Source organism: Alternaria dauci, chromosome 4 (assembly GCF_042100115.1).
Source record: "Alternaria dauci strain A2016 chromosome 4, whole genome shotgun sequence".
NCBI classification, from domain to species: Eukaryota; Fungi; Ascomycota; class Dothideomycetes; order Pleosporales; family Pleosporaceae; genus Alternaria; species Alternaria dauci.
Window position 1 is genome coordinate 3,107,745 of NC_091275.1, and position 24,683 is coordinate 3,132,427.

The window sequence follows — 24,683 nt, forward strand, 5'->3', positions numbered from 1 at the left end:
AGAGTGTTGGAAGTACCTAGTACTCAAGCGCCGCAGAAGCAAGCCCAAAAGCCAACAAGACGGTCAAGAGTACCAAGAGGCGAGGAAAGTAACGCCAGAAGACAAACGAAGATGGTCTTGGAAGAAGATCCTACGCATACATATCCCAATATTTCACAAGGCGATCAAGACATCTACATCCGCCGTGGAATTGATGGATCGGGTGAGGACTCCGACGATGACAACGCCAGAATCAGCAGTACAGTCGGCCCCTGGCGTCCAGGAGCGTCACAAAAACCAACTAACGGAGATAAACGTAGCCAAAGAAGGCTTTCAGCAGCAAGTGCAGAAGAAGAGGCTCCCATCGCGCGAGAAGACATCCGTCGCGCCACCGCAGGAGGAGCGCGTGGCATCACGGCCTCCAAGCCTGCAGGAGAGAACCCAACACCTGCCACACGAAGGCCGTCATCGTCAGTCAAGAGGACGAAAACACGACGCAGGTCGTCGGCCACTCGAGAAGACCGAGCGCCAACAGTTGCCAGAATCCCAACGCGAAAGGCAACGACGGCATCGAGTTCCAGACGAGCAGATAGTCGAAGACCATCCACTGCGCCAGGAACACGTGTGCCAGTATCCCGAGCGGCATTGCCAGGATATAGGACAACAAGAAAAGGAGGAGACGGACCTACTTTGCGAATGTCACAAGGATTCCTTGGTGCAATCTCATCAGGCCCAGCATTCAACACGGGGAGTAAACAATCCGGACCGCAGCCAGCAGAAGGTTCACTGGAAATGAATCAGCGAACAGACCCAGGCGCAGAGCAGCAAATCCAGTCAGGCCCGCGGCCAAATCGAAGTGATGTCAATCCAGCCCTCTCACGCCGTGTAACCTCACATGGAATACACGAGTCTAGTTCAAGTGACCCGTATGCTATGCCCATATCCTGGCCCCATAGGGCAGGTGCTCTCGCTTCCTCAAGCGCAAATGCAAATGTGAACACGTCACCAGCTACCCAACAGGCTGATCACAAATCGCAACCGCTCGCTCGTCGGGATTCACTGAAGCCACGACGCAGTCCTACGTCAAAGATATCGGAATTCTTTGGACGAGAGAAGACTGTTCCTGGGACTGGAAGTCAACAGCATCAGCAAGCTCCAGCATTTGCAGTGAAGCCGCCGGGTGCAGTTATATATGGCTCCGGGCTTACTCCCAGTGGAGTAGAAAAAGGGGCTGGGGCGGATACGGCAGCGAAGTCATCGCAACCGCAGCAACCACAGACAGCTAGATTCCAGGCAAAGGCTGCACAAGGAGCTGGTACAACAAATCCGATTCGAGGACGCTGAGCGTGGGGATGGGCAAAGTGATTACTTGAGGGTGTGTGCGCTACGTGTGCGTGCAGGATATATGGTAAGAGGAAATCGGCTTGCTACTTTGTTGCTCGAGGCGTGGAAATGTGAGGATATAGATACCTAGACCCTAAACAGAGTTCTTTCTACGGTGTCTTGTTTACCGCGTACACGTGATTTCGCGGCGGCAAGTGATGCGATGCTAAACGGTTTCTAAACCCATGTCTTAGCTAAGTGTCATTATATACGTACCCTTTAGAAATAAGTCTTAATACCCATATCCCTGTGTTGTGAGTTGTCTATCTCAAGACCAAGTTCCGTCTCAACCACGTCATTCACCTTGCGTAGATTCGCGCTAAGCACAAGCTATGTCATACTAAGAAGCTCGCTAACCGCATCTACCGAAGTATGATATGTCCTAAACAAGAAGAAGCATTTTGTATGGAACGACTAGAATGTCAACTAATTGTAACACCTGCGTCATACACGTAGTCGTAGCAAAACATGATGGTATGTAAGGTAGATCCAACTGACTCAATCGAGTATCAAGTCGCATGTGCAACTACCAGAACCCTTCACTCCATTGAACAACGTACCTAGATTTGTGCATACCGCCAGATACAACGAATATCACGTATCGCAAACATACATTTCGAAATCATGTTCTCAAAACCATTACACCTCATCACCCTCCTTGGCGTACTAACCACCGCGCAAGAGATTCCGGCTGGTGTTTCCAGTACCCTTGGTGGTATCGATCCTTCCGCGTATTCTTCGGCTGCATCGGTTCTCTCTGCGTCGTCGGCGTCTGTTGCTTCGGCTGCGGCGACTAGTACGGGTGGTGCCAGTGCTCATGGTGAGTTAACTCGGAGGACGCGGTTGTTGCGATATTGAGATGGGTGGGCTGACGTATTACAGAGGTGAACTATGCTGCGTTGCTTGGTGTTGGTGGTGCGGCTTTGAATGCATTCATGTAGGAGAATAATGGAGGGTGTAAGAGTGAGGGTCGTGTTGGGGACATGTTGGTAGTACGCTACCCGATACAAAGCTATGCAGCACACGAGAAGTAATTCGATAGTTATAAACATACATTCAACTCCTTGAAAATTCCAATAGGATCTCGATTCAAACTCCAATTCTATCAAAGGAAGCGAACCACCATCCCCCCCCACAGCACCCTGAGGTGCCCACGCCACTAGCGCCCGCGGATACCCAAAACGTCATCACTTGCATCACTTGTCCGATCTACACTGCATCATCATATGCGTTTTCTCGATCGCCTCCTAGCCCGTCCCAGTACTCCGGGCCATAGGACAGCCTTGCATCAAAACATGTGCTTCTATACGCGAACATCTATGGCTATGACTGAACCTCCGCTATGACCACGGAACGCTTGCGCCGTAGGTATGTCAATTGTCTAAGGTCGATTGTATGCTTGCAATAGGAATTGTGGCTTGTTATCCTGACGACTTGGGGTAAGAGGCTGAGTGTACGTACGTACGTTGTGCGTATTGAGTGGTTTAGTTTAGAGGACTCGGCGTCATGGAATGTGGTTTTGGGTCATACTGGGAGGCGGCGGACGGGATGAGATAATGGGCTGTTCTTTCAGCAATGTTGTTATGAGACAACGGTTTGGAGGATACAATCACATCTATAAGCAGACATTCATACACGTCTTTACTCACTCAATCCACATCCCCTAGGTACATACGCAACATCACCCCAACTCCCCACCACCCACCGACCACAATGTACCCCTCCACCCTCCTCCCCCTCCTCCTCCCCATCTTCATCTCCATCTTCATCACCCTCCCTTCCCCCACTCTCGCCCAAGACCAAGCCCTCTCCGACGCCGAAACAACAGCATCAGGAACCGCACTCACCACATCCACACAACCCCCCGCAGAAGCTACTTCAGCCGCCCAATCAGCCGTGTCGTCGCTTGCTTCTGACGCTTTTTCGTCGGCGTTGGCGTCGGCTGCGAGCAGTGTTTCGGAGAGGGTGGCGCAGAGTCCGAGTGCGACGGCTGCTGTGGGTGCGGCGGGATCTACAAAAGGTAATGCCCTTTCTCTGCCCTGGTTTTGTACTTTGGGTGTATGATTAGTTCAGGAGTGGGATGTATGCTAATCGTGTGTCAGATGCGCAGTTTGCTGCGGTGATTGGTGGGGGGCTTGCGGTCGCTGCTGGGTGGTTTGTGTGAGCAGGGAGACTGAGATGGATATGGGGAGATGAGGATACAGAAGGAAGGGAATGTCGGAAACACTATACCTAACAGTATAGTCGTTCTGGGGCCAGCGACAAGTAGTCACAGACACGCCTCCAAACCGTACCATACTGTTATAACATCAAGATCGATAAGCGCAATTCATCGACTCGACCTGTATATTCCAAATACAGAAAGCAACCATGCTGCTCTTCATAACCAATCGTCTAAACTTCATGTCTAGGTACCCCATCATCTATGCCATGCATCTTGAACCCCAGCATTTCATAAGCCAGGCCAATCCCATAACCATCTAATCATAATCCGTAAAAAAGAAAAGTATTTCCCTCGTCGCCTCGATCCAAAGAATACGCACCTCTTCCCCGCCACACATCTACAACTGCGTAAGCAGACCCTGGCTCTCCAGCAGCAAGACAATCTGATGCACCGCTGTCCTGACATTAGTCGTCGACAGATCCACAGTCAGATCAGCATTCGTCGGCGCCTCATACGGGTCATCCACACCCGTGAAGCCCTTGATCTCACCCGCACGCGCCTTGGCATAGATACCACGCTTATCCGTCTTCTCGGCATGCTCAAGCGGCGTCGAAACATGGACCAAGAAGAATGAGCCAAAGCGCTCGACCGTCTGCCTCGCCGCCTTCCTCGAGTCCTCAAACGGCGCAATGGGCGCCACAATCGCGGCCGCACCGGCCTTTGTCAGCTCCGCGGCCACAAACGCGATGCGCGCGATATTCTTGTCGCGGTCGGAGCGGCTGAAGCCGAGTTCGCTCGAGAGCTCGCTGCGGATGGTGTCGCCGAGGAGGAGCGAGACGGAGCGCCCGCCTTGCTGGTTCAGTGTGACGTTGAGGGCGCGTGCGATGGCGTCTTTGCCGGAGTTTTGGTAGCCAGTCAGGAAGACGGTGAAGCCTTGTTGGCTGCGGGGTGGGTGGGATTCGCGGAGCACGCGGACGACTTCGGGGTAGGAGAACCATTCGGGGATCTCTTGGCCGGAGCGGAGACGCTTGCGGAGCTCTGTTGTGCTTTGTTAGTTTTTGAGATGGTCGGAAATGGAAAGAAGGTAACGTACCGGTTCCGGAAATGTCGAGCGTCTTGACGCCCTGCTCAACCTCGTTCTTGGGCTTGTACTCGTCCGAGTCGGGGAGGTAGGTCATCTGGAGGAAGGGCACGACCTCGATACCAAGCTCATCCCTGTACTTCTCGACCGCATCCTGAGCGTCGTACGGGCCGTAAAAGTCAACGCCCTTTGAGTTCTTGCCTGGCCCAGCGTGGTCACGACCAACAATAAAGTGCGTAGCACCGTGATTCTTGCGGATAATAGCGTGCCAGATAGCCTCGCGGGGACCAGCCATGCGCATAGCAAGCGGCAGCAGGGCCAGAACAGCCATGCCGTTGGGGTAACGCGGCATCAGCGCCTGGTAGACACGGACACGGGTGAAGTGGTCGATGTCACCGGGCTTGGTCAGGCCAACGACGGGGTGGATGAGCACATTGGCCTGGCGGGCGCGGGCAGCGCGGACTGTGAGCTCGCGATGGGCGCGGTGCATGGGGTTCCTCGTCTGGAATGCGACGACCTTGGACCAGCCAAGCTTGTCAAAGTGCAGACGCAGCTCTGCGGGCGTGTAGCGGAGGCCGACGTAGTCGTAGTGCTCTAGGCGGTCGATGGCCTCGAGCTTACCGCCGACATAGTACTCCTTGACGGTCTCGTAGAGGTACTTGATCGCGGGGTGTGCTACGTCGCCGTCCTTGTCGAAGACTTCCTTGGCCTCCTTCTCCTTGTCTGGCTGGTACACGTCGTCGACGGTAAGGATGGCGAGGTTGCGGTCGTCGCGGAAGTCGCGTAGCGCAATGCGCGCTCCTTGCTTGACACCGACTTCATCGATCGTCTGTTTCGAGACATCGAGCGTGATGGGGATGGAGAAGAGGTTGCCGTCGGCGAGACGGTTGTTGGAAACGACGCCGTCGTAGTCCTTCTGGTTCATGAATCCTGCATGCTGCTGTCAGGGGTCTGGTCGTTTCGCTGCAAACACTGCAAACACGAGGGGTGTGGCTCTGCCGTGCCCCTCGCCTAGCGCGGCGGGATGACGACTTACCCTCCAAGGGTGAAAAACCTCCGTTGAGGATGAGCTCCAAGTCGCAAAGCTGCCTCTCGGACAGGACAATGGCGGGGAGCTTCTCGGCCTCGTCGAAGAGTTCCTTGCGGCGGGGCGCATCGCGTGCGATCAGGTCCTTGAGGACGCCGCCTATTGTCGCCCACCGTCAGCGTCTGTTACCAGCTTCACAAGTTTGCTAGGCAGCTCACCATGGGGTGCGTTCGCCATCTCTACAGAATGTGCGGGGGACAAAAGATTGGAGTAAAAGTCTGTCGAAATATGCCAGCGAAAGCTTGATGTCGTTCCTGACTACACAAGGCTGTCTTCGCAAAGGGGTATTTTGGGTCACTCAAAGGTAAAGATGCGCGACTAAGAAACTACAAGACGGGACCGGGAGCACTGAGCTTTTTAATCCCCGGGTTTCTGCCAACACGACTGGATCTAGTTCCCGGTTGTTGACCCATGGGCGTCTCTGGATTTTCTCTGCTTGCAGAGACTAGAGCACAAAGCGGGTTGTTGTATGGGTCGGCAGATCTTGGAAGCGATTGCGCAATTGCACGCGATATCTCAAGCCTGTCTTGCCCGGCCTTTCGTTGGGCCCAGTTACCACAGTGACGTGAGCGCACCGGAGATGCAGTAATACGTCCTGCACGATGTGATGCGCTTTAGCGATTTTCAGGAACATGGCACGTATATGACAGGTCTAGCGCATTGACTGATATTCGTTTGATTCATGATGGAGCTTCATTGGCTCGTAACATCGGTGGCAACTCGGCCCCGTCTACATCATCGGATGCGGATGCCGCAGACCCCATTATTTCATTGTCCCAAACCCCATGCTATGCCCTGACCCAAGAAAAAACCCAAACGCCCATGCTAATGCGATACAAGTAAACGCCAATGTCATAGCCTGGCAAACTAAGCGTTCAGCGAGACGTTTTGCAGCTTGTTGGCTAGGTCCTCGTTTTGTTGCTTCATGGCCTGCTCCTGGAGGAACTGAGCGTACCGTGACTTGGGGTTGTGGATGCCGCACTCGGTCTTCGCCTTGCCCTTCCAGCGTCCTGATCGCTCGTCCTCTCCTGCGGCTACTGGCTGGGTAGAGTGCCAGTCACCAACACTCTTGTAGCCCCGGTTGAGAAGGTCATTGTATGGGACGTCGTTGGCGTCGACGTATTCTTTGACCTGGGCAAAGCTCCAGTTGGCTAGAGGGTTGATCTTGATAAGGCCAGCCTCGTCAACCTCGACAATGTCGAGATCTCCTCGCTTTCCACCTTGGCTGCGTCGGCGACCAGTCAAGACGGCCTTGACTTGAAGGTCAGAGTAGGCACGCTCAGCAGGCTCTACCTTGGCGACGTAGTCGTAGAGTTCGTCGTTGGTTTCCCAGAGCTTGTCGCCATGCTTGGCAGTGAAGTCGTTGACAGTGTCGCAGCCAGCAGGCTTGTAGACGTGGACCGGTGTTCCGTATCGCCTCCTTACTCGGTCGACGAGGGCATATGTTTCATCGAAGTGGTATAGTGTGTCCAAGAAGATCAAGTCGATGTTGTGCTTCAATGGTCCATCAAGCTTCGAAAGCATGTCCACAGTGACAAGGCCAGTAAGTCCAAAGGCGGTAGTCTGGAATAGTCCAGGGAGAGATGTGATGCACCATCGGAGGATGTCTACCTCAGTCAATCTATGAAGCTTTCCAACAACGAATCACTGCCACATACCTTGGGGCTCAAGCTTTTGCAACTGTGCGTTGATGAACTTCAAGTGAGGCTTTGTGAAGTAAACTTCAGGCAGACTCTCCTGGCTGGACTCTGCTGAAGCATAACCCGACTCCTCACGGAGTGTAGGCTGCTTGAAAGAGTCTACACTCGCAAATAGTGGTGACGACATTTTCAAGGTGGCGTGGCGGGAGTTTGGGGTATGACAAGCACGTGCCGTGAAACCAAAAGCAAAGATGTATTTGTGGTTTGGTGTATAATGGGGGTTCCCCGAAAGAGACTGCTATTATCAATCGTTTGGATCTGGAGGTGGAAAGAGGGAGAGCGCCCACGGTCTGGAGTATATATTGGGCGCCGCCATCGGACTCGCTTTGTAACCCTTCTCCGCAAGGTGCGATAGTTTGGGGTGAAGACGTGCGATCACGCAATTCGCGCTAGTACGTGGTGGAGCAAAACTCTTCCTGCCAGCCTTATGTAAGGCAGTCTCGCCAATCATCCGGCGGCAGCAGACGTTTTGCTAGACGTGAGGCTCGGACGGCGTCTATGCTCATGGCGTCTGCGGCTGTGCGTTGGTTGGAAATCGCCCGATGGCGTTGAGGTTTGTCATCATCGTCATCGCGTCGACGTTTGCCGGACAATGCAAAGGGTTGAAGTCATAATGATCTGGCTTTGGCCGACGGACTAGGCGGGCGGACGAGCTGTCTGGTGGCCAATCTCAGAATGCGATCCTGTCTCATCTTGACCCTCTCTTGATGTCTGTCTTTGTTGGCAATATGGAGTCGGTGGAGGCCTCGGTCCATCGGCAAGCGCCGGGCGATCGCGTCCGGGCCTCCGCGCAAAAGACTTGCGACACGCATCAGGATTTTCTACATAATCATCGATTAGTGCGAGTTGTTGTGGAACGGCAATTACAGAATTTACCTATAGCTGTCCATGCATGAGGCTGAAGAGCTCCAGCCTTCTACACGACTCGGTGCACCCTGTCGCCAGGTCGCGCGGATTGTCCCGGATGCGCCGTCTATTCTTTTCATCTTCGACACGTCGCTGTGGTCCTTTTCTGAGTAGTCATTCGAGGCAAAATGCGACGCATTCTTATCTGTGCGCTTTGTGGCGAGTTGTTGTCGTGAATGTGGCGGATGTCACAGCGGGGTGGTTGCTGTCTTAACCGATTCGGCCTTGACACACTAACTGCCCCGCGGCTAACCGGTAAGGTTTGCAGCTTTGCATCAATTGGGTGGATTGTTGCCGCTCTCAGCAATTGTACATTGTTGTACAGCCATGCTACTAGGAAGTTGTTACACTAATCCGAGCAGTTCAGCTGCGTAGATGCGAGAAGGTCATCTACAGTTGTTGTTCAGGTATGGTCGCGGAGACCATGACATGCCGTCAACCCTTGTCCGGACGTTTTTGGTGGACTGGTGTTTTGTTGTTTCTGTCGTGTCGCTTGCATTACTGCGCTCAACCTCAAGCCCTTCCATTGCTCCATCTTCATTCTCATGCCCCGACTTCGTAAATCATCGTCGACTGCATATGACCGTAGTCTGTGCCGCCGCTACGATAAATTTCATCACTGTCATACAACCACATATTCATCATACAATCAACCGTTCCCCAAAGCTCAAAACCAATGATTATCGCGACACAGTAGGCCTCCCAGGAACCCGAAAAAGCGACTTTATACTCTCGTGGAACCACGTATTCATCATTTCATCAACATCATAGACCCATCATACAACCCCATATCCATCATTTCATCAACATCACAGACACATCAACCATCACACCCCCCTACTTCCCCATCCCCTCCAACACCCCAATCCGCCCCCTCCACAACTCCCTCGCATTCTCCCAAAACACCATCTCCTTCTCCTCGAACCCCAACTCGCCCGACCACGCCAGCCCATCAATATTCGCATCCACATCCCAAAACCCAATGCCATACGGATAATCCGTGCCAAACACCATCTGCCGAATCGGAACGCCCATGCTGTCCGTTAACCCCTTGATCTGGTTCGGCCACACGGGTCCCGCGCTGTCGTACCAGAAGCGCGATTTGTAGGCTTCGCTCGCGGCCGCGGTGATGTCGGGGAAGCCGAGCAGGAAGCGGGTCGAGATGTCCGGGAAGGCGCCTGCGCCGTGGGAGATGCGGAAGTGCAGGGTGGGGTGGGTGATGATGGTGGAAGAGGCGGTTAGGCTGGAGATTGCGCGGGCGGTTTCGAAGTAGAATTCTCCGAGACCGGAACGGAGAGGGGCTGTGGTAGGTAGGTTTTTGATCAGTAAAGGGGGGTTTTGTTTTCCCGATGCTGTGGGAGTTTTGGAGGAAGGGGAAAGTTGACGGACAAACTTACAAGGGTTAGAATTTATCAATCGGCCATCGTCGAGCTTGATAATGGGTTCCGTTGGATGCACAAAAACAACTTCCTTACCATCTCCTCCAGCTTTCCTCGCTCTCTCCTCAAGAAACGTCCACAGCGGATCGAAAACCGGATCCCCTGGATACAACCCTTCATGATTCGTCAACACGCCCACGCCCACCGGCAATCTCCCCACCATGCCAAACACGCGCTTCAACTCCGTAATCGACTCCTGCACATGCGGCAACGGCATAATCGCCATCCAACTGAACCTCTCAGGGTAGATGCGGCACAGTTCCGCAACAAAGGAATTGAGTAAGCGGGCGAGGGCAAGCGTCTTCTTTTTCCGTAGTGCCTCGTCTGTCTCGGTTAGGAAGGCATTGGCTTGGGGCGTGGAGACACAGAGTATGGAATGTGCGATGTGGTGGTCGCTCATGAAGCGGAGGTGGGATGATATGTTCCAGGAGGGTGTTGCGCGGCCTGCGGCGTTTAGTTCGAGGGCACGGAACCAGTCTGGGATGGGGCTGTAAGTTTTCTCAGTAAGTTTTCATTCGCATAGTCTGTTAGAGTGGCTTTGGACTGGATATGGACTCACTGTGTATGTGTATCGACTCTTGTCGAAGTCGAAAAGTCAAAGTCTTGCAGGTCCACTACATTACTGGCAAGCGAAGCGATACTAGCGATGGCGTCTTTGGCAAAGGGTAATACGGTAAGATCGATGCCGTCTACATATGCTTCGTATTGTATCTGCACCCAGAGTTTGTTCTCGTCATGCTGTATATCGTTCGACGGCGTTAGATACGGTTTCCCATAAGGGTATTCCTTCATTGTGTTAGTCATACTGTTCTGGAATAGAAGACACGGGGTAGACTAGAGCTTCAATCCTCTTTTGTCATTACTCACCATCCTTTCGCTAGACGACATTCTGATGTGGGGAAAGACGTTGATAACGCTAGCGCTTGTGGTGGTTATGATGCAGGCTACCCCACACGTCAGTAAGAACAAAGAAGTTCGCATATCTGACAGCTGCAGCTCAACTCACAGTCTTGCCCGTACAACGTTTATTATGGTCCGCAGATCTTTGCACGCGGCCACAATCTTTGTTGTTGTTGTCGTTGGATCAGTCAGTTTAGCTCCATGTAACTAGTCCACGCATGTGCGGGGAGCCGCCACCCAAGGAAGTCGCACCCGTACCTTGTGCTCTGCTACTTCCTAGCTGTTTCTAGAACTAAAGATGCATACTAGATTCATTTAGCTTAGTAGACAGGGCGATGCATCGGAACTACTCCTGCACAAGACAGACGTCGCCCGAGACGATGCGCAAACATCCGCAACAACACAACAAGTCACATTGAGAAGGAACAAAGAAAAAAAGCAACAAGAAAACCCACTAACCCCTCACTTACCGCACTACCCAACCTCGGCCGTAGTAACAGCACTCTGATACTTGACCTGCACCTGCGGCGCCTCGTCCCCCATCCCAGGCACCTCCCCCAACCCCCCCGGCTCCACATAATCCCCCTCCTCATACCCATTAACCTTCAGCCTCAACTTCCTACTCTCCGCATACACAACCCTGCGCATCCTATTCGTGCTTCCGAGCGGCTGATGCGTCTTCAATCCATGCCAAGTATTCACCGTAATCCGATCATCCCACCACGTCCTAAACGCCGGTCTCCACGAGTCCTGTGGCGGAAACACAACCGTCGCAACAGCCTCAAACGGATATTTTTTCATATCCCATTCGATTCCGATGTCGTCGACGGGCTGCTCGGTGAGATCTTGTAGGAGCTGTGCACAAAAGGTGTAAGAGATTGTGTTGTGGAGGTGGTGTGTGCGCAAGGTTTGGGAGAGAACGTTGATAGGATCCGTGTCCTTGATTTGTGTATCTGACAGCGATTTTTGGAAGTCGCTGAGCGGAAAGACGCCGTATTTGGCTACGTAGGGACCGTGGCGGTACGCGGATTGCGAGTACTCTGGCATAGCGACGAGATGCTGTCGTGGCAATTGTCCACCGAGAGTGGCAACATCTGCGTCTACTCTTTTGCTCTGCTCGTTGGCAAAGGCGGGCAGATCGTTCCAGTTGCGTTCGAGGGCGTCGGCGATGTCAAACGTAGTTTGTGGGTCGCGCAGCTCGAGGACGGGGTAATTGTTGAAGGTCCAGTCTTGTGTGTTTTTGTCTGGGCCCTCCTTCCAGAGCTTTTCGCCCTCGATGCCGAAGATTTTCATGCCGATGCCGCGTGGGGCGGGGAGGTTGTCAGGCAGGATTTTGGGGGTGAGAGAGGAGTAGCGCATGATTACATCGTAGGTGCCGGGTTTGGAGAACATGCCTTGGGCGAGGTGCTCGGGGAGGTTGTCGTGGACTGTGAATTTGCCTATGACGCACTGTGTTTGGGGTTAGCATGTGAGTTGCTTGAAGAAGTACAAAAGGAGACTTACACCCTGGGTCTTTAAATGCGTGCCTCGAAGACAATGCATGTGCTCGTTAAAGTTCATCATCTGGAAACGACTGAACTGAGCAGACACCTGCTTAATCTTTTCCTCTTCGTCATCTGGTATGTTTTCAACACCTGGCGCATCCCATTTGATGTATGTCCCTGGGGCCTTTTTGTCCTGTCCGCCCGCTTTGACGGTACCGCTAGCCACCTTGCCGTTATGGATGTTTTCGATCCGATGATAGCCCATGGGGCACGTTTCAATCTTAGCCCCACTCATGTTGATGAAGCAGTGATAAGGTCCTGCCTAATGCTTGAGAACGGACGACAGTCTACTTAAGCCACCAGCGTAGTCCTCGTAGCGACCCCGCAATGGGTAGCATCTAGCTTCCGCCTCCCCGACAATTTCGACTTCTCCATTTCAGTCTGGACGAGATGGCTTTGGCTCATGCGGGGTAGCACATGAATGATTCCAGTTCTTTGATGTTCGCGCGTGCCGTTGCGTAGTCGGAAGCTGCTCCGGACGGTCTTCTTGCATGCGTCGTCGATCTAGTCTGCTGAAGTTAGCCAATAAGGAGCATCGAGTTGGAGATGATGATCTCAGGTCGCATAGTCACCCGCGATTACATGTTACTGGGTTTCGTGATTTGGAAGAATAGTGCTCCGGGATTACGTGATGAGGGTGCAATTGCGTGTTCAGCAGATCAAACATTATATTAGATTGAGTAACCTTGCAGCGACAAGTGTCGAGCTGCGGGGAGCGACTGCTTATAATACTGGAAGTTGATAGACCATATACGGTGTCTTCAAGCTTCTACAGCCAAGACTGAGAATAGGCGAAGGCCGAAGTTGAATGCACGGTGCGGCAGCCCAGTGCAATGGCGAAGCGAACATAGTCAACAAGATTATGCGATAACTCCAACGCAGACGTAAGTGTTTGCCCACATGTTGGTGCAGTCGGACGAAATCGCAGGATCTAATCACACACATAACGTCAGCCATCAAGTCCGAGTCAATTTCCAAGATGCAAGATACTCACTCCACTCCACAATGCTGGCCTGTGTAACTTCATACTCCCGCTGCAGAAACGGGCAGTTCTCGCCGGGCTGCACGAGATGGAACGTGTCACAGTTGCCGACCATGCCATCTTGGATAGGCGTGGGCGTCTCGATTCCGTTCGGGGGCGCGACAGGCGTGGGCGTGTGTCCGACGACGGAAACACAGGCGTAAGCGTCGGCAAGCAGGTTGGTGCAGGTCTCATCGATCCCAGTGTTCCAGGAGAGGAGCTCGTCGAGAGTGATGCCGTTGGCGCTGGCGACGGTGACGCAGAAGTCGCCGGGCTGCACGAGGGCGTATGCATCGCAGATGGGTACGACGCCTGGCTGGAGAGGAGAAGGGATAGTAGTGTCTGGAAGAGAGTAAGTTGGTATTCGCATATATCGCTTTCATCGCCTAGCGAGGACTTACCGCTGATGGGCGGAGTGATGGTCGCGTTGGCCAGGACGGGGTCAGAAGGCTGCAGGGGAGCAGCGACGGCCGCACCGGCGAGAAGCAAGCTGGACAAAAAGAATGACATGGTCGGATTTGGATAAACGAATGGAGTTGTGCGGTTGGGAATGTTAGGTGGTCTTGGATATCGTATTCCCCCGGGGCAAGGTCACTCTTATGTACCTGTGAAGACAGGCCCGACACATCGTCTTACGATAGGCTACAGCCCCTGAACTAGACTGGGCCATGATTCTGTACCTGGTGTTTGGTATCATGGCATCGGAAAGTGCTCGGCGCTGCTGCGGTCCACGGGTGTAAGACGGTCGAGCAATGATATCGAGGCACTAGGCCCACATATTTTCTCATCCGAATCGAGAGGGAATTGCTGTAGTATTGGATGCAGGTTTGTGGGATGGGAATAAGAAAAGCATGAACTTGGACCCGAGTTGTATATCCAGCCTTGAATTGGACGGCATGCTTGTAGCTGACCAGCGCAGATGTCTAGGCAAGTGATTTGAACGGCATGACGTATGGGGCTCAGCGAAGTGAAATGAACATGTGCAAGTAAGCGCTTACTACTGCCGACTGTCCGGGCAACGTAAGGTATATTACCTGGTGAGCTGACAAGAGCCGCAAATGAGAGACCAAGAAGGTCCAGCTTGGCGGGAATCTATAACAGGCCGCGAGTCGGGTGCTTGTTTGTGAAGCTGCAGAAAGACTGGAGTCTCTCGAAGATGCATGTGGACCGTTGGATTGCTTACCGGCCTAGCATCCGACTAGTGCGCATGCGACAACCGACTAGAAGACGCGAAGTAGATCTCTGATGGTGTTCGGTTGGTTTGGAAGGACAGGCTTCGGGCAAGGTGCTGGTCCATGCTCTTGCAGAGTCCGTGGTGAGGACGAGGTGGGACGGCAAAGTGTGGCTTCGAGATGAGGAAGCGACTAGAATGCCATGTGCAGCATTCCATGCGATGTGTTATTCCAGAAGCTCTAGCCATGATTGCCAGTAGTTCACGTCGAGTGTGGAGTGTATGCATGCACGTGCGTTGAGATGCCAGCACCTTCTCCAGACCACCGCGTCGGGCCAGCTAGCCCCGCCATTGACGACGGCCTCTTGCGCAACCTACCCTCGCCCAGCTACGCATATCACACCCCCTCGCACGCAACCCACACGCCGCCCACGATGCAGTCGCTCCCCGATGCGCGATCGCAAAGCTTCGAGGAGCTCTACGGCCCTCCCGAGAACTTTCTCGAGATCGAGGTAGGCGCGCCACAAGCTCCCTCCCCTGCCCCGGTCCTGTCCCGCAGCCTTGCTCACAAATGTCGCGTGCACAGGTCCGAAACCCAATGACCCATGGTGAGTTGTTATCGCGAGGAAAGGAGATGCAGCACACAAAGCAAAGAAGCGTTGGCGACTAATATGCGCTGCAACAACCAGGTGTCGGCCGTGGCATGTACACGACGTACGAAATCGTAATGCGAACCAACATCCCCGCCTTCAAGCTCAAGTCGTCGACAGTCCGCCGTCGATACAGCGAATTCGAAGCTTTCCGCGACATCCTCGAGCGCGAATCCGCGCGCGTCACAATACCCCCGCTGCCGGGCAAGGTCCTGACGAACCGCTTCTCCGACGACGTGATTGAGCACCGGCGCGAGGGGCTGCAGCGGTTCCTGCAGATTGTCGTGGGCCATCCGCTGCTGCAGACAGGCAGCAAGGTGCTGGCGGCATTCGTACAGGGTGCGTGTGCATATCAGAGGCTGGGGAAAATCAATGACTGACGACTGGCAGATCCAAACTGGGACAGACACGCATGGTAGACTGGCCCGAGTACGTCAAGCGCACGACTTATGACATGTTCTTGCTTGTTGCAAAGGCGCTTTCAGACGCCCACGCCGGGACACTTGATACCAGATTGTCGCATTTGCTGCGTTACGGAGCGATAGGGCGTTTTTTTCATGTCGAGATTTCAAATGGGAGGCTTAGTCTCGTGCCACGAGTAGTCACAAGGAAAATGTTAATGCTTCTTCATCACATATCACATGTCGCGCATATCAAGCTCGATGCGAGCCCGTTCACGCACCCCCACGAGCCGCTGAGTGCGGCTAGGGGGATTGCTAACAAATTGACATCAGCGGCGAACTGCTCCGCGCAGCGCTAGCGATGCAACAGGAAGGCGCGGGGTCTAGTCGCAAGCAAAAGTTTTGAGCTGCCGAACCATCTTAACCCTGCATGTTCCCGACCTCGTGGCACCGGTCCATCTTCACCCCATCTTTGTAAACACAAAACTGCCATCGCGTGCAGATACTGTCTTGTCCAGCCATGGCTATCCCCTCGCAACCAGCCTCCAACGCCATCATCTACCTTACCCTAGGCGCCTTCCTGTACGTCCAATGATCAGTTCGCAGAAGGAAACAAGTGGGAACGGTGCGACTAACGTGGATGGAATAGGGTCCTGGGATGCTACGTCGCATGGCGATTGCGACACCAGTCCAAGACGGAGTGGCTGTCTAGTAACCGCACACAAAAGGGTCAGATACCGTCGCGGCGCACCAGTTGCAAACAAGATTTTCCCCTTCAAATCAACGTTGCGTGACGTTGCGCTGCCGACATGAATGCTGTTGTAGTAGGACTTGGCTGACTTTCAGATAGGCGTACCGCTCGCTTTCAACTTCATCGCTAGTGGTGAGTGCATTCGTGCACCGAGTGTGCTTCTTTGCACATGAAAAAAAAAGGCAGCGGCAGTATCGATGTTTATCACGACCATGTTCAATGTCCGACGATGGAAAGATGCTTCGATCGCAGGCAACACGTCTTCAAGCCCAGACAAGGCTTGATTGAAATCCTCAAGGTTCGTATTGAGATCTCTCACAGAAGCCGCTTTCCATTCGCACCGCTGCAATAGAAACTCATCCCAGTTCTCCAATTGCATGCACGTGGCATGGGAGGCGGTCTTTTGTGCGGCTACACTGCGGGCGCGAATCCAATACCAGACTTGGACGGACGACACAGGACTTTGTTCTGCGTCGCAACTCCGAGTTCTGGTGGCGGAGAAGCTGAGAAGTACCGTAAGAACTCGATCAAGATAATACTTGCGTGAGGAACGTGCTGCCGCTACTTTCCCCCTCCCTTCTTCTTACAATTTCTCCTTTCTGATTGGTGCAAGTAGCTGACCTAGGTTTTTCAAACGCTTACAGCCCTCGGATCCGGTATTCTCTTTACGTATCCCCAGATCGCGACGATTGCGGGTGTGCAAGGACTTTTGGTGTACGCGCTCGCTTCGTCTTTGCCGTTGTTGGTGTTTGGTGCGCTTGGGCCCATTATCAGACGGAAATGCCCTGAAGGTTTTGTCCTGACGGAGTGGACAAGGCAGCGTTATGGCGCTATTGGAGGACTGTTCCTGAGCATCTGCACGCTCATCACCATGTTCTTGTACATGGTCGCTGAGCTCTCGGCGCTCCAGCAAATCGTCACTCTGCTCACCGGACTCAACGGCCTCCCCGTTGTTATCGTCGAATGCGCCGTTACTACCATTTACACCTGTAGGCCTCCCCAATTATCCAGGAAAATATCAACATTCCAGCTAACAACCCCAGCACTCGGCGGCTTCAAAGTCTCCTTCCTAACCGACAACATCCAAGGCGCCATGGTCATCGGCCTCATCATCATGGGCGTCATCGCCGTCGGCGTAGAAACAGACATCGACCGCTCCCTCATCGACCAATCCGGCTACCTCGAGCCCAGCCTCCTCGACTGGCAACTCATCTACATCCTGCCCGTCGCCATTTTGACCAACGATTTCTTTCTCTCGGGCTTCTGGATGCGCACCTTCGCTGCGCGCACAGACAAGGATCTGTGGATCGGTGTCTCGCTCGCTAGCATGGGCGTACTGGTTATCCTCACGTTACTCGGCGTTGCGGGTATGCTGGCTGCGTGGTCTGGTGCTTATACCATTGGCGATGCGGAAAACGGGTCGTTGGCTTTCTTCCTCTTGCTTGAGCGGCTACCGGCATGGGTCGTTGGCGTGGTCCTCGTCATGACCATTTCGTTGTCAACGGCTGCCTTTGATTCCTTCCAGTCTGCCATGATTAGCACGGGCAGCAACGACTTTTTTCGCAATAAGCTCAACATTTGGGTTATTCGCGCCTGTGTTGTTGCGCTGATTTTCCCCGTTGTGGTTGTGGCGCTGCGTAGTCCGGATATTTTGCGCATCTTTTTGATTAGCGATCTGGTGAGTGCGGCGGTGGTGCCGTGTCTTGTTGTGGGGTTGAGCGAGAGGTTTTATTTCTATCGTGGGTTTGACTTTGTGGTTGGCGGGTTAGGCGGGATCTTTACGATTTTCTTGTTTGGCCTGGTGTATTATGAGGGGGATGTGGGGCTTGCGGCGGATTTGTTGTTGTTGGAGGGTGGGTTGTATGCGAATGACTGGAGCGTTTTTGGTAATTATTCAAGCCCGCTGTCTTTTTGTCCGTCATGACTTGCTAATTATGTCCCTAGGTGCTTTCGTAGCAGCGCCGTTTGGAGGTTTGCTCTGGGCTTTTGCTGCATGTGCGCTTCGTATTGGCTTCTTTTGGGTCAAGGCGAGGGTTCAGGGTCGTCGTTTCGATGCGTTGGATCGACCTATTCCGCGAACTATCGATAGACCTGGTGCTTTTGGTGAGCATGAGGGCGAGGCGGTGATCGAGCATACTACCGTAGAAAGTGGCAGTAAAGGAAGGTTTTTCTGAACTGCGAGCGGTGCGGAAGTGTGGGGTGGAGGAGGAAGAGGATGTGGAGGATGGGTTGGATAAGGAAACACTGAATGGTGGAATGTGGTGCTATGCGGTTGGTAGCGGTGGGTACGAAGAGAGGAAAGAAGAGTAGTACAAAGAAGATATATATTGCTTTGACGTAGTGTTTAAAATCTGATTATTTGCACATCACATGCGTTCACTCATGTTAGACAGCCGCTTTCAGCAAGTCGATCAAAAGAACTGGTCAACCAGTTTCCTCTGGATCACCCAATTCACTGCTGTCAGTAGGGACAAAGTAAGCAAGGGCATATCGATGCTAACCCCCGAAGCTTTCGATTTGCCGACGGATCAACCGACAGGCGGGACGGAGAACGCGCAACCCGTCGAGTCCGAATTCCCCGCGAGCGTGTAGAATCATCTCGGGTCCTGAGGAGGCTTGGTCTGGCAATGGTTGTAGTAGTAGCCATTGAGTTACGCTTTGGTAACAGTGGAGGTACTCGTAATCAGCGGGATTACCCGTCCCGAAACTAAATACCGAATGAACGACCAATAGTGGGAAAAGCTGCAAGACTTGCTGGGCAACAACGTTGTCGGACTTTAATCTAGAGGCGGGTGGAGAGGATTTGACTAGGATCTGGGGAGTGTGGGGTAGATATCGATCTTGGCTAGCAGGGTTTCTTAGTTCCGGGTGATCCGGTGTGGTCCCTGTTCGCTCGTTCCTCCGCAACCTTTACTCATCCTCCATATACCGTACTCTGGACTCCAAATTTGTAGCCGAGATCCAAGACGTCGAGAAGATACAGCGTGGTCGTTGGCGTACCGCACCTACACATCCGTATATCGCAGCTGGCGCGGCTACTCTGCAACGAACAACTCGACTAGAACCAACTATCTTTCACTACGATATGGCGCGTATACCTGAGACGAATTTGGATTTACTGACTTGAATGCACTTAGTTCACCCCGCCCCTCGGAGAAGATGGGTAGCGTCGTTGTCATGCTCCTCCCTAATGGGTGACATTCCAGCCCCCACTAGCGGCTTTGACGTCTTGGAAAGCAAAAGAGCTAAGAAACAAGCTCCTGACTGAAGCGTTCTTTTCCTTTTCAAGGCTTTGGCTACACTTCTCTGTTGGTCCAAAAGAGTCAAAGCAGCGCTACGCATTTCAGCTGGGACTGCACTACAGAACAAGCCGTCGTCGCGTAGTGCTTTCACAACCCTGCATTTGCACGAGTCGGCAGTTGCATTACGCATAACCCATTGGAAGAACGAGGAACTAATTTAAGCTCCTTTTCAAGGTCATGTTGCATGCGTTCGAGGAAAACAAAGGCGCTGTAGCTATAGCACGAGGATGTTTGAGAGATACTGTCAACCGACATCATGCGAACTCATTGTTAATCACGATTAGTATTCATCAATGCCGGAGCAGAGCAGTTTCGTCCGGCCATCTGACTGCCATGGCTTGTGTATCTCAAGAACAGTTACGCGCCACGGCGTTCGATGTCGTTGATTGCTAAGGCCAAGCATTATTCGCGGTTTGCGGGGTATGGGCCTCCCGTTGTGGGGGGATCTCGGGAAGAGTGGAGGTGGAACTTCTATATCTGGTGCACGCTGTATACAACGAATCCGCAGTGATCGCAGAGCGCCTATTGCTGGACCCACATCACAACTGGTTACAATGTCGACTATGCGGAACACTGTCGAGAAGCCGAGCACGGAAGTTGAGCATCATGAACAGCTCAATGTGTCCCGGAAGAATGAAGCCGCTTTTGAAGATGAAGAGGAACAGAGGATACACTTGAAAACAATGATTGCTCTGGCAGCAATGGGAGTTTTACAATTCACTACACTGATAGCATTGGTTGGCCCACCTGCAGTCGTAAGCTGAGTCCTGTCTTTTTGTTGGTGTGTCTCTTTCAGCAGGCTGACGGCTAGGCTATAGCTCGACAACATCAGTTCAGCGTTCCCTGATCCTCAATGGAAATACTGGATCATAAATGCATGCACGCTCGTTCAAGCAGCTCTCGGTCCTTTCTTCTCCTCACTTTCAGACGTGTTCCAAATTCGGAAAGCGATAATAGTGGGCTTGATGACATTAGCCATCATCGGGTCGGCTATTGTACCAAACTCAGACTCCATTTATAGAGTCATCGGCGGATCGATCATGATCGGTTTCGGACTCACGTCAGCTCCTTTGAGCTACGCTGTTCCCAGCGAGATCGTGCCGCGGAGATGGAGATCAGGTTTGTCTTCTTTTGATACCGACTGTATGCATACTGTGCTGACGGATTGCGACAGCGTGTCAAGGGTTCATCAACATGTGCGGAACTTTGGGTGCCATCACAGGGCCTCTTGTTAGTAAGTTGCCTTGGTTAGACTAACTCCTGCACCGGATTCTGACAGGCTTTAGTTGCTGCATTCACAAACGAGAACCCTACTCAAGGCTGGCGCAATTTCTATGTGAGTCCATATCATTGCCGGCCATGGCTATCAGGACCTCGTTAATCGATGATAGTGGCTCCAAACAGGACTCTGGGCCATTGCCACCATCGGTATCTTGATCGGTTACTCGCCACCGAAACGGACTATGGCGAGATCTGAACTCCAAGCGAACCTCAGACATATAGATTGGATTGGCTCAGTGCTTCTCACTGCAGGTATTACGTTAATCGTAGCCGGATTCAACTTCCAGTCTACGTATGGATGGTTCAGTGGACAATTCCTTGGCCCTCTCGTCTCCGGCCTCGTGGCTCTCCTAGCTTTTGGTCTGTACGAGACCTTTGGCACAAAGACAGGCATCATACCACACGAGCTCTTCAGTGTCAATCGCAGATATGGCTGGGCCGTTGTGAACCTCGCAGTCTTGTTTTTCATCGAAGGAGTCACCTTCTTTGCCATTGTCACGTTCTATCCAGCACTGTGAGTAAACCCCTGCTAGCGCGTTACGCCATCACTGACGTGAGTTTACATAGCACGCGCTCGCTGTTCACGACAAATCCGATAGGGATAGCCGTCCGCCAACTTCCATTCTACTGCCTCATCGGTGTAGTCACGATGATCTATGGCTGGGCGAGCAGCTACTTCAGAGACATCAAGTATACGTTGTTCGTGGCCTATCTTCTCTATACTGCCGGCATCGTCGGGCTCGCCACTGTGCAGCCCGGACAACCTGGAGTAGCACTGGGAACCATCGCCCTTGCAGGCATTGGCCTAGCTGGAGCCTTGATCTTGATCATTACTGGCGTGCAGCTCGCGGTACCACACCATCTCATCGCGACAGCAACAGCTATGGTGGTTTCCTGCCGCACGTTGGCTGGCTCCATCTTTGTTGCCGCATACTCAACAGCCCTCTCAACTCGACTTGGCTCCTACATCCCTGAATATATCGGTGAAGCGGTCGCCAAGGCAGGATTGCCGCCTTCTTCCATAGGGCCCTTTATCGGAGCGTTCGCGAGCCACAACGACACCGCACTGGCGCAGATTCCTGGTGTCACACCGGTTGTACTCGGAGCGGCTGGCGGTGCTATGCAACAGGCCTTTGCGGATGCCGTGCGTGTTGTCTTTATGATTGCGGCTCCGTTTGGAGCTGTTGCGTGTATTCTCTGCTTATTGTTGCCGAGTTTTAGGGACGTCATGGATCGGAAGATTGAAGCGCCGCTTGAGGAACATGTGCACAAGCACCACAAGGAGGAGCCGGTGGCCTGATAGTGCTTGTAACGCTGAACGAGGCAGCATTGTGTAGGAAGTAGCGAACGGTCTGGAGGACGGAATCGATCTTCAGGTCTTACCCGATGTTAAGTGCGTTGCGCTTCTTGGGCAGATTTTGTCAGAGATCACGATGACTGTACCATGAAAATTCAGGCGGTTCGGTGGTGTCGTACGTCAGCGGAATCACATAGCGTTGTTGTATAGAGTGTGATCAGGGTCCTCAGGGGGTTACAATATTACCCCTAGTAATTGCTCAACATATCATTACCTTGTACATCACAGTAACATCCTTCACGCAAATATAGGGAACTAATTAAGTACATAGTAAACTTCTGTTCCTAGACCGCTGGGATGCTTGTCCAGTGTTCAGCGAGATTGCGCCATGTCATGCACCGCATTCATGGCGAGCCCTATAGCGCAAATCACTCAACCTCCCCCAGATCCACTTCTACGTTGTTTGCTTTCTGTAACATGTGGGTGATGAATGATGCATAAGTCTACCGAACTAACTTGGATGGGACGGGTCCCCTATCTACCCCGGTATCGGGTATGCATGGCGTCATGTGACAGGTTCCATCTTGGTACCAAAACTGGTGCTTTGTTCTTGTATTCCGATGGCGCTACTTCGGGACCCGAATCTGTTGGCCTCCAGCACTTTCCTGTCGATTCTTCGTGAAACCTCAACAATCGTAGAGCATGAGGTTGTCCCAGATATTGTAGTGTAGTACTCCTCAAAGGTTGTTGACGACATCATGGCCCACGACTTCCAGAGGACGCTCTTTGTGCCGGATTGCTGAATACATGTAGCCGCTTCCAGGCTTCTTTCCGCAAATTCGGCGATTGTAGTCTCCAAGACCTTCTTATTGCATCGCAGACTTTGGATTGCCAACCACCAAAGGTTTGCTCTCTAAATCCGGGCTGTAGCCAAATCTTGTCTTAAAGAACTCGACAGTTTCTTCTGTCGTCTGGTAGAGCGCATTTGCGCTTCCAGAGTTTTCATCGGCTAGTGGTACAACCGGATCGTGCTCGCGACGTCTCAATGCCCCTGGTAGCTTGCTGACGTCGGGTTTGGCATTGCAATCGATTGCATGCTCGTGGTCATGTATTTGCCATCTTGGCTTCACTGGGGAACCAGCCCCTCCACGCAGATGGACCTTCTTGGGTGATGGTGGTTCGCCACTAGGGCTGCGATCAGCTCTCTTCTTGAGAGGTGATTCGCATTCCGATTCTGTCGCGCTTGGAGACATGTAACCCTCTTCAGGATTGGATGCCAAAAAATCCTTCTCTATCCTCGCTTCGAGGTAGGCAATCTGCCTCCTGATAGCCCCCTTCTCCTCTGATGCTGCGAGGGGATGGTCGATCCATATGTGAAGGAATTCGATGGATGGTTGGTAGCATTCCATGCTGATGGTAGGTCGGGAGCGGTACGGAAGACGAGAAAGTGGCAAGGGAAGAGACGAGGCGGTACGAAAAGACGACATGGAACCAAGAAAAGGTGTGGAATGAAAAAACTTTACGAAGCGAGAAGACGACAACGTGTGTGTGAGTTGAAATGTAAATGCAGGACGGGCGGTGCTGAAGCTTAAAATGTCCTGGCCAAACGTTCTGTACTCGTTCATAAACCAAGAAGCCGCTGCCATGTGCTTACCGTGTCTATGCCTGGCACCTCCCTCACACAACATGAGTAGCGAGAACCACGGTCTACAGTATGGGCGCTTGCCATCGTAACATTTCTCCTTCTAGGAGCCAAACTGTATAAGGGCTTGCCTAACTAGAGTAAGGAAGTAACAGAGGTCTTGCGAGGTCAGAACGCCTAGCATACCTGCTATTACTAGTCATCTCAACGTCATCGCAGGACCTGAACTATAGCGTCACGAAACTCCTTCGGCAGCAAGCTCCGGAACTTTAACGCTGAGACGGAAATGATAGTCCCAGGCGATCTTTAGCAAGGCTCGGAGGTGGGGGTTGTGCAACAGCGCAAGGCTGGGCTTTTGGAAAGAGCGGTCGTTGGAGCTAGGCGAATACAAGGCAGGAGAGAGAGCATAGCCCCAAAGTCAGATAAGCTCTAGGAGGTGACGCTCACGCGACTTCTCGAGGTAGGAAACTGGGTTCAGGAAGATGGAAGTGACCAGGCAGTGGCTCAAAACAACCTTGCTCTTAACGAGCTGTACTAAGCCAACTAGGTGTTCAAGTGGTAACTACCTGAAAGGTATAATGAGCGTTCATCAGCGAACTTTAGACCCCATCCCTATTACCTACAGTCATGCAGATCCGCCCACAGTCTATCTGCAGGCCCGAACCACAATCTCTAGCCTTGTCGGAATTCTTGATATCACGACCAAACACTAAAGAGACTAACGGAGTTCCAGATTGTAAGATAAATTATAGTAAGCTGTATTTTTCCCTATAATTTAGGAACTATTTAGACTATAGCTTTATCACCGCTCTCGAAGGAAGGGCTGTACGTCACGGCGGGCGTGTTGCAGGTCGCAGGCGCCAATGTGGTGGATGTCGCAACGATGATTTATGTTAGGTCCTGGTTCCGGCGCTACAACCGACTTCGCGTACGTCGTGCAGGATCCTGACCAATTTTGGTCACTCCACAAAATGCAGTGCGAAA

At 52.7% G+C, this 24,683-nt stretch overlaps 7 protein-coding genes across 7 annotated transcripts; 3 read left to right on the forward strand and 4 right to left on the reverse strand.

The window, feature by feature from the left end:
• Window positions 1-3,698: 3,698 nt before the first annotated feature.
• Window positions 3,699-6,062, reverse strand: ACET3X_005553 (uncharacterized protein). The gene is made up of 4 exons (XM_069451770.1): window positions 5,853-6,062; window positions 5,644-5,793; window positions 4,620-5,537; window positions 3,699-4,564 (listed from the first exon to the last, which is right to left on the reverse strand). The coding sequence occupies exons 1-4, from the start codon at window positions 5,869-5,871 to the stop codon at window positions 3,924-3,926; spliced, it is 1,728 nt and encodes a 575-aa protein (XP_069307597.1). The 5' UTR covers window positions 5,872-6,062; the 3' UTR covers window positions 3,699-3,923.
• A 293-nt stretch (window positions 6,063-6,355) lies between these two features.
• On the reverse strand, window positions 6,356-8,475 carry ACET3X_005554 (uncharacterized protein). The gene is made up of 4 exons (XM_069451772.1): window positions 8,271-8,475; window positions 7,682-8,215; window positions 7,353-7,629; window positions 6,356-7,301 (listed from the first exon to the last, which is right to left on the reverse strand). Exons 3-4 carry the CDS (start codon window positions 7,519-7,521, stop codon window positions 6,562-6,564), a joined length of 909 nt encoding a protein of 302 aa, XP_069307598.1. The 5' UTR covers window positions 7,522-7,629; window positions 7,682-8,215; window positions 8,271-8,475; the 3' UTR covers window positions 6,356-6,561.
• Window positions 8,476-9,137: 662 nt separating this feature from the next.
• ACET3X_005555 (uncharacterized protein) lies at window positions 9,138-12,418 on the reverse strand (the record flags this gene model as incomplete). Its single annotated transcript, XM_069451773.1, has 5 exons — window positions 9,138-9,601; window positions 9,698-10,227; window positions 10,299-10,525; window positions 11,342-12,088; window positions 12,143-12,418. 5 exons carry the CDS (start codon window positions 12,416-12,418, stop codon window positions 9,138-9,140), a joined length of 2,244 nt encoding a protein of 747 aa, XP_069307599.1.
• A 625-nt stretch (window positions 12,419-13,043) lies between these two features.
• ACET3X_005556 (uncharacterized protein) lies at window positions 13,044-13,714 on the reverse strand (the record flags this gene model as incomplete). The annotated part of the gene is made up of 3 exons (XM_069451774.1): window positions 13,044-13,114; window positions 13,178-13,546; window positions 13,606-13,714. 3 exons carry the CDS (start codon window positions 13,712-13,714, stop codon window positions 13,044-13,046), a joined length of 549 nt encoding a protein of 182 aa, XP_069307600.1.
• A 1,095-nt stretch (window positions 13,715-14,809) lies between these two features.
• ACET3X_005557 (uncharacterized protein) lies at window positions 14,810-15,444 on the forward strand (the record flags this gene model as incomplete). The annotated part of the gene is made up of 4 exons (XM_069451775.1): window positions 14,810-14,887; window positions 14,962-14,983; window positions 15,065-15,364; window positions 15,416-15,444. The coding sequence occupies 4 exons, from the start codon at window positions 14,810-14,812 to the stop codon at window positions 15,442-15,444; spliced, it is 429 nt and encodes a 142-aa protein (XP_069307601.1).
• Window positions 15,445-15,946: 502 nt separating this feature from the next.
• On the forward strand, window positions 15,947-18,351 carry ACET3X_005558 (uncharacterized protein; the record flags this gene model as incomplete). The annotated part of the gene is made up of 6 exons (XM_069451776.1): window positions 15,947-16,008; window positions 16,076-16,155; window positions 16,277-16,309; window positions 16,822-17,166; window positions 17,221-18,063; window positions 18,122-18,351. The coding sequence occupies 6 exons, from the start codon at window positions 15,947-15,949 to the stop codon at window positions 18,349-18,351; spliced, it is 1,593 nt and encodes a 530-aa protein (XP_069307602.1).
• A 1,682-nt stretch (window positions 18,352-20,033) lies between these two features.
• ACET3X_005559 (uncharacterized protein) lies at window positions 20,034-22,060 on the forward strand (the record flags this gene model as incomplete). The annotated part of the gene is made up of 6 exons (XM_069451777.1): window positions 20,034-20,234; window positions 20,298-20,598; window positions 20,654-20,713; window positions 20,766-20,815; window positions 20,871-21,274; window positions 21,328-22,060. 6 exons carry the CDS (start codon window positions 20,034-20,036, stop codon window positions 22,058-22,060), a joined length of 1,749 nt encoding a protein of 582 aa, XP_069307603.1.
• Between the last annotated feature and the right edge of the window lie 2,623 nt (window positions 22,061-24,683).